Here is a 15427-nt window from a genome sequence, read left to right on the forward strand (position 1 = left end):
TCAAGAAAACTAATAATGCATGCAGGGAGAGATGTGAAAAGGATCGCTGCCAGGATTTATTACAGTAAAACATGCTGCTGTCTAGACGGGTAAAGAGCTTGGAAGAAAGGTAAGCACAGTGAAAGCACAGTGTACGGCAGTGAGGGTAACAGAAGGGGAGAGAGTAGGGAAAATTGGGAACTGTGACTGATCTGGCATCTGTTAGCCTCAGGTCGATTTCCGCCGGGTTGAAACTCAACACCACAGGCTGCAGCACACTCCTTCATACTCGTTCCTTTTCTGAAACCCTTTCATCACAGAATCAGACGCTGATAACGTCAAACTCGGCTCCAAATCCTTCAATGGGGTCCGAAATTGCAGGTGTAATTTTAAAAAACGACTAAGGTTAAATCGACTAATTGTCCTCCGTTAAACAGCAGACACAGCTAAATCTTCATTCATTTGGATTTAGCCAAATCATGTTCCGACTGCTTTTGTTTTTTAGCCATCAATGTTATCAGGTGGCCCGTTTTGTACCCCAGCAAAACCAGTCAAAGCCTTTTACACCGTCTAATTCGGCAAACATAACAAAGACAGATGGCTGGTGCTGAACAGGTGGGGACACATTTGGAGGCAAAAGAGTCAGAAGTTGAAAGGAAACAAGAAGATCGCTTTTCATTGCTAATTACAAAATTAGTGGAAGTGATGCTGGGGTTTCTATTTTCTATTAATGAATGAACACTAAGTGCATTTGACTCTCTGCACATTAATGCAAATATGTGCCACGATCACTTCCTCGTGACACTTCAAGGGGTGCCAAAAATGCATATCAAACGTTTACTACAGTAAAAATAGATGCAGATTCATTAAAAAAAACACTTGTTTTACAGAACTGTTTCACTTTCTTTGAAAAGTGAAAGCTTTTCTATTTTAAGCATTTGACCAGGATGCCTTTTTTATCCTCTTTTGTGTTGACAGTAAATGCTGTGATTTGCCAAATGTGTCACTGTCACTAATTTCTCTTTCTTCCTCTCGCAGCTTCTACCACAAGGGTCAACCTGGTAACCTCCCAAATGTCATGTCACCTAAGCCTCTGTTTTACAAACAAAGGCAGGCAGCTCATTCAAGGTGGGACATAGCTGCAGGATGTGAACATCGTATCCAGGTCAGAAGCACATCCACAGTCATTAGTGGGTGCCAGCTGAGGTGCTTTGATAGTTTGGGTATATAGAGTGACGCCGACATGTAGGGCAGCTTACCAGCCAGCAGCAGAAGCTGCCAAACAGGATGGTTACAGCTAAAAATCAGGAAAAGCAAAAGCCAAAACAAGCTCCCACACAGAGACTTCAAAGTATCGGGCATGCTATTGAACTGACAAACGATTCCTAGAACATTCAGAAAAAAGGCAGGAAAAGCACGTGTCTAACAAAGTGATAACTACATTCCACTAAAAACAGTCATGGTACTGGACAAGCTGAATCTTTGATCCCGCATACCGGAATGCATTAAGTAACATTAACTCCACCTGTGTATTCCCGATTTACATCTATTCTTGGAAAGAAAGTAAAGAATGCGGCATGAAAGATAACGATTAAAAGAAAAACGGAATCTTGCAGATCAAGAAAAGCAAGAATTTCAGCGTGTGACTGAGAGCAGAAGGCAACACATACAAACACAGTGAAACACGCCAACAAAGGGAAAACAGAGTCGCTCTCATGCGCAGACTTTCTTGCAAAAGCACGATTACAAAATAAAAGGATTCTGGTTTGTTGCCATCTGCCCCACAAACTACACAGTAGAAATGGCCTTTTAGAAAAATGCCACTTACTCTCTCTTTGCTCCCGTTCCCTCAAGATGGCATCCAGCCACTTCTGCTTGTCCTCTGCGTTTTTGGCCATGCAGACAAACCACTTGTTTTTTGCCGTGTTGTGGATCTTCCAGCCATTGGTCACTGTGTAGTTGTTGCTGTGATAGTCCGCTGGGAAGCAAAAAGATGGAAGACTTAGAAAAAAAGAAAGAAAAACAAAAGACTCAAAGACACTGTTAGGCTAAGGTGACCTTGCAGTTTTTTTTAAGGCTCAAAAACAATTAAAATGTTTACCTGTAACAGTAACCTCAAAGGTAAGTAAAGAAAGTAGATACTGCAATCAAGGCACATGTGTAAAGTTAGCACTAAAGCTATCTTTACAGAGGATTTACAACCTCACGGGATGATTTACAAGCCAATTAAGATGACACAGGATGCACACTAAGAGTAGTGAAAGGACAGTTTTTTCACCGACTCGACAAAAATCGCTCCTCGTACCCCTTTCTAATTTTATCATCCATTTAGCTGCAGGTGAACAGCTACTGAATAATGAATGGCCGCTGGTAATGGAGTGCATTAGCTTCACACTCAAAGGTCATAAAAATAGATCAGATACTACAGATCACAGGGAGCAGAGCCTGCTGTTCCATGGGAGTTCGGGTGGAGGTGTGTTGAAACACACTCCCATACTGTGCCGAGACCCTTTTCAGCCACTCAGACGGAAAAGAGGGATTCTAGGAAAAATGATCTAAGTATATGCAGTAGACCTCATGGGACAGCTACAGATTGCAAATGAAGCATTTCTTTTATCTCTTAATTTTTGCAAATGTAAAGAGACTTTTGCCCTAATTTTACAACAAATTACCTAAATGAATCAAATTTAAGTCACCTTTATATAACTGTGTGACTAAAGGTTTCAGGTCACTTGATACCGGTTATTTCCACTCCATCAAAGCTGTCGGCATTAGATAATCAGATAATCTGTGTTCTGAGACTTCACACATGTATGCATTTCCATTGAGGTAGCCCTAAGTTCTACGAATAAGGCCTGTTTTTCTTTGTGGTTTCCCTCTCAGCTATCTAAATGTGACAGCTAACATGCAGAAAAAGGTCATGTGAGCTTGCAAAATAAATTGCCAGCATAGAAGAGAGAGACAGAAAAAAAAGAGGAAACGTGAGCGGAAGGACCGAGCGTTTCTTCATCAGGGGACAGCAAGTACCAACCCAGCATGGTGCCTCGCAACTAAACCACAAGAGCAAAGCAGGCACAGGGGTGACCGTATCACTCCAAGGCTGCAGATGAGTCGCGCGTTTCTGGTATGATATCTCACCCTGAATGAGAGCACAATAATTTTATCACCTAGCTCAGGATTGCGTTTTCGCACTTGAGATTTTTATCAACACCTAAACCTATTCCTGCGTTGTTGACATCAAAAAGGTGGTATATGAGTTTGTGAGCTACATCCTGTTTGAAACTAGGCGCACACATATGATACTCCACCCTAACTGTCAACAAAGTACCTGATTCATTTCCAATTCGACAGTTTTTAAAAGGCACGGCTTTATGAACAAAGACCTGAAATCAAACCCGAGCAGTGTATGCAAATAGCACCTCTACCGTTGTTGCAAAATGAAATTTTCTACACTGGCTTGATTATTTACAACAAAAGAAAAGAAAAAGGGAACAGATAGAGAGACTGAGTTGCCTCATAAATAACAAGAACCTCGTGAGAAATGGTTCAATAAATACTCTGGAAGACTTAAAAGACTGACAGCATATAGAAGGTCTCGCAAGGTGACGCTGCTGGGCAAACACAAACCTGTTCCATCCTCCACATTTTCCACCTCCATCACCTCTGTGTTGATTCGGCCCCTGAACACATAGAGAGGCCCGTTGATAGACTTGGTCCTCTTGGTGGACTTCTTTCCAGAAACTCTGGGAAAAGGGACAAACACCGCGGTTACAGTCGGCAGGGAAAACATCCGCTGATGCCAGTGCCGTGTGTCTGGAGGACATTCACATTCATAAAGTTGCAGGTATTGGATCCAGCAGACACACGTAGGTGTTTTTGTTTTGCTTGCATGCTAAAGATGCGTCTACATTAGCAAGAATGTGGGCACTTGCTCTAATTTTCCACGTCTGGCTTCCTTACGCTGGTCTGCTAATAAAAATAAAAAAGGTCTGAATGCTTTCTTGTTCTCACTCCTCTTGGCACACGGTTTTGAAGGCCTCCCTTACCTGGACTTCCTTTTGCAGTAAACCAAAAGGTTATCGAACAGGAAGAAGACACGTTCCTGGATGTTGCCTGCTGAAATTTTCAGAAGATTTCCATGAAGCAGGAGCTCTGTGCAGATATCTGTCAAGTTGGTTCCCTGAAGAGGAAGAAGAAGAAGAATAAGAAGAAGAAAAAGAAACACAAGATCAAAAGGGAAGATTGGTCATGTGCTTCAGTGACTGTTTATTTTATTAGAGGAGAGCATGGAAACTGTTAGTACTCCCAGTACAGCAAAACTGACAGCTGCAAAGAAAACACCGCTGCCTGCATCAAAACTTAAAGAGTTCACAACTTCATTGAAACAATATAAAATTCAACTTTCACACTCTGACCAGTTTGTTTTCATTCCTTCCTCAATGATAGGAAAGACTGAACACAGCTGCCCCACCCCCCTCCACTCATCTTCATTTTTACATTTCTGCAGTTCAAAAATATAAAAATATGAACTGTGTGCTGCTCCAAGCTGGGACAATTAGCCTCGCGCTGGTTAGTCCCTGAACTTGTGATGGGGGGAAAAAAACAAACAAAACAAAACATAATTTAATCATTTATTCTCCTTTCAGGATGTAAATGTTTGCACACAAAGAGCTAAAAATACATCCCTACATATAAAAACACACCTGTATAGATATAGGTAGATAATATATGGATAGAAGGTGAGTCATGACACAGTCCGGACTGTAGGTGCAAGTGCCACAGCCTTATTCTGCAGGGAATCGGGTACAAATCTGTGTACGGCAATCATGTCGAGCGAGGTTTAAAAATCATTTTTAAAAGCCCAGCCCATCACAATGCACTTAAACAATAAGATGTAATGTGTTACTCTGCCGCCAACCACTTTCACAGGGTGTGATCAGCTCTTACATAAAAAGCCGTTTCTCGTCAGCTATCAAATGGACCACAACGCATTAAGACTGAAACGACTGTTTCTCTTAAAACAGTGACACAAACGTTATGCACTGAACCGACAATCTGTGTGTAAAACACAAAATTTTAGATTACACTTATGTGTGTGTGTGTGTGTTCATAAATAACATGGATTGTAAAAATTAAGATGTTCCTTCTCTCTAAACATATAAGAGCAAGCGATCTAAGAAACCGTTTACAAGGCTGTTGACATTAATCTGGATCTGCTGGATAAAATGCTTTGTGACTGACCGCAGCATGGTGTCTAATTAACATTTTGACAGATTGGCTGAACTTGAGGGCCAGTTGCTAATATTGTCCCGGCCTGTTTATTTTTAGAAAATCATTTTCCTTCTTTTCACATTTTCAACTAAAAAACAGAATCTATACGTGCATGAGAAACCATGCACTCGCATGTTCCTGCACAAGGCACGAATGACCAAATGTGAAACATTAAATGATTGAACTTAGCCTGGATAACGTTCTATAGAGAAGGCCTGAGGTCACACACAGCTTGCTAAAGCTGTCAAAACAAGGCTACCAAGTAATATAATAATAACTCTAAAAGACAACTCATTACTCATTGTTCAACAGATCATTCCGCTCCAAATCATCTGGAACTAAACACACCCATGTGTGGACACCTTACTCCCTTTAGCCTGCAGGATACCCATCACCCTCTGTCACATCAGCCAACAGGCTTTAGTGTCATCTTTGAAGTTTCTGACTCCAGTCTACCAGAGACTTGTGGAAACCCCCACAGTGGGCCACACCCACTCTTAAGCATTCATAATTGATTCTCATGATTACACATCTGTGATAGATGTGCATATCTCCAAAGTTCATAGAGAGAAAAATGATTATTTGAGCTTTTCTTATGGTGCAAAATGACTGGGCTTGGAGAGGAGATCATGTTTCACGCTCAAGTTAAACTGCACCAGGCTGGGGTTTGCTGGGAATAGTTGCAGAGAAAGGTTGGACCTGTGTTTACGGCCACATGATGCATGACTCAGTATGCAAAGGGTACACATGCGTGCACGTGCGTAGTGAATCCAAGCAGTAATGCGTTGCTACAACTAGCGGCCTCCACCATTAGGGCTGGAGGTGATTAGCCTTTGAGAGTGGCTGGAGAGAGGAAAGAAGAGCGAGACTAATGCTGTTAGGTTGAAGGCTCTACAGGGGGCACGGTCAGAGTAAGTGCCTTTCCATGACTCCTTTTTGTGTTTAGAGGAAAAGAAAAAATTTAAATCAGAACAATCTAACACAGAGGACAATTATTATATTTCGGAATTAAACTAGAAATCATTTAAATTATCCATTATCCTACATCGATAATGTCAAAAAATAGGGAAAATGTTTCTTGCATGTTTCAAGAGCAGATTGACTCATTTAACCAACGGCACAAAACTGAAAGTTGTATCGTTTAAAATATTTTAAACCTTAATGCAAACTACTTCTGTACATTTGAGAGTTCACGAAACTCACTGAATAATTTCTCAGCATCTTCTGCCATCCTGATTGGCTAACTACATCAGCACCACTTCCTGAGGTCTATAAAGGACGTGGGACATTAGAGTGTTTAAAGCTTAACAGTGAAAAACATAACTGATAAGCTGAAAAACCATTTGTTGTTTTTATTTCTATTTTTCCAGAGGCACAGCTATCATATCAGAGTCAAACTGCAACTTCTTTCAGAGGGAATGGCAAGTTTTGGCAAGCAGATAGTGGGATGTCCCAGTGGGGCCCCTTCTCTGGTTCCATCCCTCAGTTTTGTCTTTTCTCTCCTCCAAAAGGTCCTACCACATCACCATCCCAGTACATGTGAGACTGAAGCCCTGCTGCTTAGGTCTCTTCTGATTGGGCAGCAAGCCCTCTGGCATCCCCCTCGGCACCCTGTGTGGGTGGATTGTCCCAGTGGTGCCCGCTAAGACAAGGCCTCTGTTGTGGTGGGTGAGGGAGGCGTGAAAAATTCACTGGACCCTTCACACGGCTCTCAAGCCCTGTCTGTGGCCCCTGTGCTTAAAGCAGTGATTTGGCTGCAGCGGAGTTTAACTGTTAAGATAGATGAGGATAGCAGAGGTTGAGGTCTTTCTCAAACAAGTCGATCTGTTTTTGTTGCGGTTGTTATGTCACATGACACTTGGAAAAGTGTCATGATTGTTGTCACAGATTCAGCAATCGAGGGGGGAACCCCTCGATTGCTGAATCTGTGACAACAATCATGTCTGCGTTGCATTTTAGGATGCACTCATCAAGACTTACTCTCTCTCCTGCAATTTCTACTCTCTAAAATGTCACAGCACCAAACCTCTTCTCACTGTTGTTCCCTCCTCTCCTTACCTCCCAGCCTTCGATGTGGGACTGCAGCTGTTCCAGGGCCTCTAGTTTCTCCATCTGCCGTTTAGTCTCATTGATGTTGGAGCAGACGGCCTTCATGGCCTGCAGAGCCTCCTCCACCGCCGGATAATCTGCATGCTTCTTGGGAGTCCTCTTTAGCAGCTCCTAAGATGAGGAAGATGGAGGTTTTAAAAATAAGAGACGCTGGTCTCATCACAGACCTGTTTCTGATTATTATTATTTGATGCCAGGGTCAAGTTTCTTATTGTAGCAGGTGCACAGTACCTTCAGCAGCAGGGGGTACTTGCAAATCCTCTGAATGGGATTGAGGAGGTAGCCCTCCAGGGGAATATCTGTGCTTTTCTTCCCTCCGAGCAACATACAGTGCTTAAGAAGAAAGGGAAATAAAGATTATTAATAACCTCCCCCACCAAAAAAAAAAACATGTTAATGCACATTGTTGTATAAATGATTATGTGTCTAAACATCAAGTTGAAAAATCCTGTGTGTAAAGCAAAAACAAAACATGCTTCTCTTTATTTTTTTCTATTTTAAACTTATGTTTTGTTTTTTTGAGGGGTGGTTTTGTGCAAAGTTAAACATCCCTCTTGTTTTGCTTCACTCAGAGGAAAGCAAGGTTGAAATGTTGCTACATTTCTTCTGCCTCACTAGTGGAAACACCCTCAAAAACATCCCCTCTTTTCAACAAGGATCACTTTGAAACCTCCGTAACGTCACCTCATTCCACAGAATATTTGGGCTTTGAAAAAAATGACCCCCTAAGCAGCTGAATATAGGGGTCTTTTTAAGAGTAAAAGGGGGAAAAAGCAGTTACAGTTACAGTCATGGTTTCTCTATGCTTGATATTTTTTGCTAGAGTGCATCCTGTCAGGATGGGGAGAGAGATCAAAAGCAGCCATGCCGATAAACCACTAGTGTTTATCAGTGGGTAGAAATGTAAGAGATCAGCTAAATAATCTCCTCGTAATACCCTTCTAGCAGGAGAAGTCGGTGCGGGGGGTTAGGCTTTTTCCAGTAGCATTTTTGATGGGAAAATGTGCAACTTTGGAATTCCACAAATTCCTAATGTGTTAAACACTTGCCTCTCGCCACTTCTCGCCCACACCGCCGCTCCTATACAGACTTTCTCATGCCTTTATTCCCTCTTATCTTTTGCTTATTTGTAATCTGCCCGCTTAAAAGCCAGAATTCCCTCTGCTCTTCATTCTGACCTCCTTCTTGCTTTCACTTCGCTTTTCTCTGTAGTCTTCCAGTGCAATTAGCACTTGCAGTTTCTGGGTACAATTTCAGAAGCTCCCTCAGTTGTGTGATTACATTTGGATGGAAACTGTGTAATCCAGAAAAAAAAAATCCAATGGGATTAAACATAGCTGGGGGAAAAAGCTAATGGCAATACATATTATACTGCCTTTAAATTAGCATGAAAATGATTTGTAGCAGTTAACAAACTAACAAACTGACAAATGTAGATGCAAAACTTGAGTCTCTTCTAAATATAATTTTAAAAGCTTCCCATATTTTTTACGCCGGTACCTCACGCACGTTCTTGTGACTCCGTGTCGTTTCTGTTTTGCTGGTTGTTGCTACACCAAACATGTGAGCTCATCTGACAATTTGAGATGACAAAGCAGGTCTGACAACCACTTTAATACAAAAGCAGATGTTGTGCAGTGATTTTATTTTGGATTCGTTATTGTGGCGCTAGACCCAACCAATCAATTGTAGCATGACACGGCCAGGAGGAGGACGTGGGGGCAGTGGCGTGGGGGTGGGGGCGCAGCACAGCAACAGTGATCCTACTTTTTCCCACTCCTGTGGGTCAGAATAAAACCATGGAAGCAAACCATCAGGCAGTGACAAACGTGGGGCTTCAGATCTCTTGGCCAATCCCAGAAAGGCTGCCAACTCTCCACAGCTGGCTGGCCCAGGATCTGCACATAATTTCAGTGGCTGGACCCCAGCTCAAAGGCCTCCCCCCCTTTTCCCCATTCTAAAGTTGATTGTCCGGGGCCCAAAGGTTTGAGTGTCAAAACACGGAAACAGCTGGCAGTGGAAACACTACGAGAGCAACAATGCATTAAAGTGACCTTGATGCTGGTCGCATCCTGTCCGCACAGGAAGAAACATTTGACCTCATTTCAGTTTCTGCCCTTTATTCAAGCGTTAACATGGAAGTGGAGGTGATATGAATGAAGGAGAAAAAAAAGGAGGCGGATGATGAAGAAATAAGCAAGATGAGGCTCTCGGGAGGAAAGAAATGTAGGGCAACGGAAGAAGGCAGGGAAATATACCAGCAAGAAAATAGGATGTATTATGGGACCAAAAAAGGATGCATGAAACTCATGAGGCATACAATAATGGAAACTTTTTTTGGAAGATTTAAGTTTTTTATTATTAATAACTATGAGGAGAGAAGTTAGAGTCATAACGAGAAAGGGAAGGAAGGCAATTAAATTTTAGAAGCAAGGCAGATTTGATGACTCGAGGAGCGTGCAAGGACAGGACAAGTCAGAGGAGAGGAGTGCTGGTGTCTTACCAGTAGGAAGGTCCTTATGTCGGGGATCTTGTTCAGCTCCATGAGAAGCCTCAATGCCTTTTCATGGTTACTGCAGTACTCGCCGTATACTGAGAAACTTTCCCTCTGCAAAAAAACAAACAAAAAAAAACCAGGTTCAGGGTTGTATGCCAGGGACTTTGGAGCCAATCTAACTACTGTACACAAGATTAATCTACCAAGACAAAGACACTTGACAACTGACAGCAGAAACTGGGCCTTCAGTTGATGCTGTAGTAGTAATGTGTCAACACACTGTTTATATCACATCAGTAACTGAAGCTACACAACAAGGAAATTTAGCAGAGCATTTGCCCCTCACTGCTCTTTTCTCCAGGCTTTCAAACAGGGCAAGTATTTAGGCAGACAACAATGCCGAGGGCACGCAGCTCAGCTGCTCTCAGGTCAGTACATCATCGAGTCATGCTGAGAACTCTCAGAAAGCAGCATGAGGTTTTGTTGTGATAAAACCAATTAGTTTAATAGCGCGTGCACACACACGGAGAACAACACGCTTTAGAACCACGTCTTTTTTCTGTTGTAATGTAAATATTGGAGCTAATGGCGTGTGTCTCTGCAGCTATAAGGGCCGTCATTATTCTGTTCGTTATGCTTTGTGTCGTTACCCTGATAAAAAGTGAAGAGTAAACAATACATATGAAAAATGTTTAATTATTATTATTATTATTACTACAGGAGAATGACTCTGCATTTAAAAATCAACCTATTTTTATTTACAAATATACTAGATTTCAAGTTTAAAGGTGAGTGGAATAAGTCTTTCCAGTTCGGTGCAACATACACGGTACAAGCACGGCCGATTCAACAGAAACCACTATAACATAATGTAACGTAGTAAACAACAAGGAAAGAATGTAAATAAAATTCTCTTCATGGACCATAGTGTCCTGCATTTAAACAAGTACAAAATCTCTTATCATGAATTACACACATATGATTTGAGAGTAGACAGACTGGTAAAAAGAGACATATCAACAAACACAAACTGGAAATATTGTCTTCTGAGATGATTTAAATTAAATGTAGGTGGTTTGTAATAAAGTGTAGATGACACGGATTGCAAAGGGACCAAAAGACTACTGCAGAAATACTTTCAGAACTATTTCAATCATGAAGCAAAAGCATTCATCGACATCCTTTGTCACACTTCTCTTTTCAAAAGTAGCATGCGTCATAGGGGAAATTAATAAATAAACTACATACAAGATATGACAGTTCCTCTTTTTTTTTAAGATTATAGCATCACTGTGCAGCAATGCAAACATACACCCTAATGCAGAAGCTTCTGTCGGGTTGTCGTGTTCTTTTCTTTACAATACATAATTCAACACTTGGGCTGGTGGATACACAGTGTCCTGTGAACTGCATTATTTATGCAACACACTGTAGACAGCAGCATACACACTGCATCACAGCTGAAGTCAAACTTACACCCTGTAGCTTATAAACATCTCATGTATTCTTGGGAGTGTTGTAGCAATTGGGATGTGAAACTTTGTGCACGGTGGGGCCTGATGTTGAGGTCTGGTAAGTGAAACCGTCACTTGAAACAGTCTTGTAAGTGAAATCCAAAACTGCAGGTGTGTGGACGCCACTTTCAGCCTTAACTGACGTGCAATTGCCTGAAGGTGTTCGCATTCACATCTGGGCAGGCTACAATGCTGCAAAAGAATAAACAATACTCAGTCACTGATGGCACCTTTCAGATAACAAAGGCCTGCCAAACCAACTTCCTGTAGATGCGGATGTGCAAAACAACCATGCACGTGGTTTTGCTCCCACACACATACACAGCTCGCCACTCAGTGTGCATGTGCCTGTTTTTACAGCCCCCCAAAAGAAAAAAAAAACCCCACTGGTGGTGACAGCACCAGCCAAACAAAGCTAACAGCTCTTTTTATAGAACCCCTCTCTACTCCATCTTATTCCCTTTGACCAGGGAGAGCTGAAACTCTTTTGTAGATGTTTACCACAAGTAGGCTGCACAGTGTAAACGGTGGGGATCTTTTAACCACACAGGGAGGACCACAAACACACCCAAAGCCACTTTTGGCAGGGGAGCACTGAACTACTGGGAGCAGCAGCTGGGTTGGCATATGGTGTGAAACCCCAGATTCTGTCAAACTGACTTAATACAGCACTCAGCTCAAGAAATCCTTTTGGTGTGCTTGTTCACACATACTGTATTCAACGGTGGCACAGTAACAAGGGCTGTTACTATTGCTACTAACTCTACTACACATGCCAAGAGTTCTAATCATGACAGGATAGAATTAAAATCAACTGGGTTGTACAAAAAGCCCATGGCGAAAGCAATGCCTAGAGTTAATTAACTGAATTAACACATTACTGAAACAGCACAACAGTAATGATAAACACTCGCACACCACAGAGCAGTGACTGAATTTACTCCTTCTGCTTTTGGCCTTCCCAATGTTTTTTTTTTTTTTCTTTAGTTACTCAGATAACTCGATGTATTCTAGATTGCTGTAAAGCAGTGATCAGAGTATCGTAGAGTCACTGCATCTTGTGGATAACGTACGGTTATAGCTTCTGAGCTGCTTTGGGATGCCCACCCTAACTCCAACCTCTATGCAAACTCAATTCAATTCAATGTTATTTATATAGAGCCAGATCATTATAAAAGTCACCTCAAGGTGCTTTAATACAGAGAAGTAATCAATAATAGAGAGAAAACCCCAATCAGACAACCCCCTGCCTTTTAAACAGGAAGCAGTTGTGGCATTAAAATAGTATCAAAGTCCGAACTCACATCATAATAAGACTATAAGACTGTACTATGCCCATTTGCTTGCAGAGCCTGCCCCCCCACAACAACTACACTCTCTCAAATCGTCCCTCCCATCCTCACTCTCACATGAGTTTCTTCACAATGTGATGGTTTTTGTTGAATCAAAATCGAATCGGTTTGCGCAGCACAATGGGAGTTCGTGATTCTGTTTGCTTTGCGGCTTACTATTTGGCAAATCTTGCTTGCGTTGCAGATTTATCAGTTATCTGACACACTGATTTTCAGTCGGGCTGTGCTGAAGCGGCCTTTCATGTTCTGTGCTTGGACATTAAGTCCAACAAGATCAACTGAACTGTTCCTTAGCTCGCTTTTTCAAACAGCCCACAACGGTCAAACAAACTGGATTTGGGGGATTAAACATGCTGTGTGAGTACATCCTAAAACTAACTCAGCATTGTTAAAAATGTTCAACAATGTTTTGTTCTCCAAAAATATACATACTTCGTGTTAGGCTTCATAAATCGTCCGATTGAAACATGAACAGCATAAAATTTAAGAGTTTAAGCATAGGAAAAGTAGCAGCATGACCCTAACCACCAACTTAAAACATCCAAAGGCTTTCCTTCAATATACCTGTAACATGAGCAGAATATGAATTCTGCTGGTCTGCTGCCAGCTAAAGAATATAGAACAGAATAATTAGCAATCTGAACGTGGTGTTAGGGAAACCACTGTATACCAGTTTGCAATATATAACTATTTTTGCTCTCATTGCTATGTGCAACGAAACCCTTCTGCTCAACCCTTCTGCATGCCTCTGTGCAACTCCAACAATGTTTCTAACTGAGGCAAACTCTCAGGTATTTCCTTTCCTCAGATGACAACAACATAGTCGATTCAGGTACCTGTAAAGTAGCTTATAAGCCTAAACCGGCGCCAAAATGTGACGCTTTAATTTCTACTCCAAAAGACTGAAAAACATCACTTGTACCCAGAATAGCTCAAAGATTTTGGGTGTTCCTTTGATAAACATAAATCTTTATTTGAATCCTTCATCCCTGGAATGTTATTCCGGAGACTAAATGAGAGAGTAGCATCACACACACTGAGGAATCACATTGAGTCAAAGCAGAATGGGTGTAGTTCAGCGAGGTCAGAGCATGCATAATGACATGACTGTTGCTTCTTGCACAGCGCTCGCATATACATTCCCTGAAATAGAGCAAATATTGACGTCTCTGATTTCTCCTCTGACATGAGTCACTTTTTCACGTCTGCACAGTTTAAATAATTCTCAGAATACCGTAATCTTTAAACAAGGGATTAACAACTGTGTGTGTGTGTGTGTGTGTGTGTGTGTGTGTGTGTGTGTGTGTGTGTGTGTGTGTGTGTGTGTGTTTGGTCAAAAGAGGAAAGAGACTCATTCATGTTAGCCTCTAGTTAGTAAGATAAATAATAGTTGGTCAGAACTGCACGTTTTATTTCATTCACAATTTTATGATATCAGTGTTTCGGTTAAAGAGATTTATTTTTTATTTAATTCGACATCAAAGAGTATTCTTTTTCTTTCTTTTAAAGCCTTCCAAACCATCTTGGCAACATCTGACTTTGAAAAGCAATGAATCTTCCCGTTTTTCATCCCTAGCTGTGAGTGGCAGACCTCCTTGTGGAACAATGCGGGGGGGTTAATAAAATCCCAGTCATGGTGTTGACCTCTGATCGAGGTCAAGGGCCACGGCTGGAGGGTGCCAGACAGGGCCAGCCGATTGGCTGAGAGGTGTGAGTGCTGAAGGAGACAAAGGTCGTGGCTTGGTGAGGGAGGTGTAATGGATATGCAGCAGGAAAAGGTGGAGTGTGGGTGGCTCAATGCTTCAAGAGAAACGCACACACAAAGAGAGTGGCAAATACTATCAAGCACGAATACATGCAGAGAGATCAAATAAAGATGAACGGGAACAACAGCAAGAAAACGCAAAGCATTAGTAAGGCATTAGTAATTCAGTACTCCTCAGTATGTCATTTATAAATCCAGATATCTGCTATTGTTGCACCATGTACAGATATCACTGCTATATATGGTATAACTATGTACAGCTACTAGTTCACTGACAGTAATAATCATAATAACATCTGTATTTATAAGCGGCATACTTAGGAGGAGTAATGCTGTATAAATGATGAATAAGGCACTTGCTAATACCTTAGTAATGCTCAAAACATATTTTGATTTGGGGCAAATCTTTGTTTTGTAATCATTTGGCTTTAGTCTTTGTGGATTTCATTAGCAATCAAGAAAATGCATGGAGTTATACGTCTTTGAAGCGAACACTCTCTGGTTTTCAATAAGTGCATTTTCTAGCTATTCATACCTGTTTCATTGTATTTGTATAATTTATAATCTTATAATCTTACACTATAAATGAGCAGAACAGGTAGCCGTTTCAAAATGTGAGTTTTTTTCCCCCAGTATTTATAGATTAACTGTCTAATCTCTTCATTGAACGCGAATTATCCACTCGCCTCCACCGACTAGTATAGCTGCAGCTCCCATCTGTCCAAATCTTTACAGACAATTAGCACAATTTCCAGATGGGCAAAAATTCCCTTTGCTATCAAATATGAAATATTGTTATAGTCCTCCCTGTGTTGAAAATGTCCAGAAAAGTGTTACCGCAAAACATCATGATGTCCCGGCAAAGTTGTCCTTTCCTGTGCTTAAGTCCGAGGGAGCTAAAAAAAAAGTATCTGCATATACATCAGTCTAACCAGGGAGA

At 41.5% G+C, this 15427-nt stretch overlaps 1 protein-coding gene across 3 annotated transcripts in view; it reads right to left on the minus strand.

Annotated features, from left to right (window-relative positions):
* The window catches only part of prex1 (phosphatidylinositol-3,4,5-trisphosphate-dependent Rac exchange factor 1), an 80980-nt gene that overhangs the window by 46202 nt on the left and 19351 nt on the right, over positions 1-15427 (minus strand). For all 3 annotated transcript variants that reach the window (XM_063463784.1, XM_063463785.1, XM_063463786.1), the window contains exons 4-9: positions 9863-9967; positions 7591-7692; positions 7309-7470; positions 4026-4159; positions 3607-3722; positions 1808-1957 (exon numbers count right to left, since the gene is read on the minus strand). In XM_063463784.1, coding sequence (XP_063319854.1) covers positions 1808-1957; positions 3607-3722; positions 4026-4159; positions 7309-7470; positions 7591-7692; positions 9863-9967 — 769 coding nt within the window. The remainder of the gene's footprint in view (positions 1-1807; positions 1958-3606; positions 3723-4025; positions 4160-7308; positions 7471-7590; positions 7693-9862; positions 9968-15427) is intronic.

Source organism: Pelmatolapia mariae, linkage group LG20, assembly GCF_036321145.2.
Source record: "Pelmatolapia mariae isolate MD_Pm_ZW linkage group LG20, Pm_UMD_F_2, whole genome shotgun sequence".
Classification (NCBI taxonomy): Eukaryota; Metazoa; Chordata; class Actinopteri; order Cichliformes; family Cichlidae; genus Pelmatolapia; species Pelmatolapia mariae.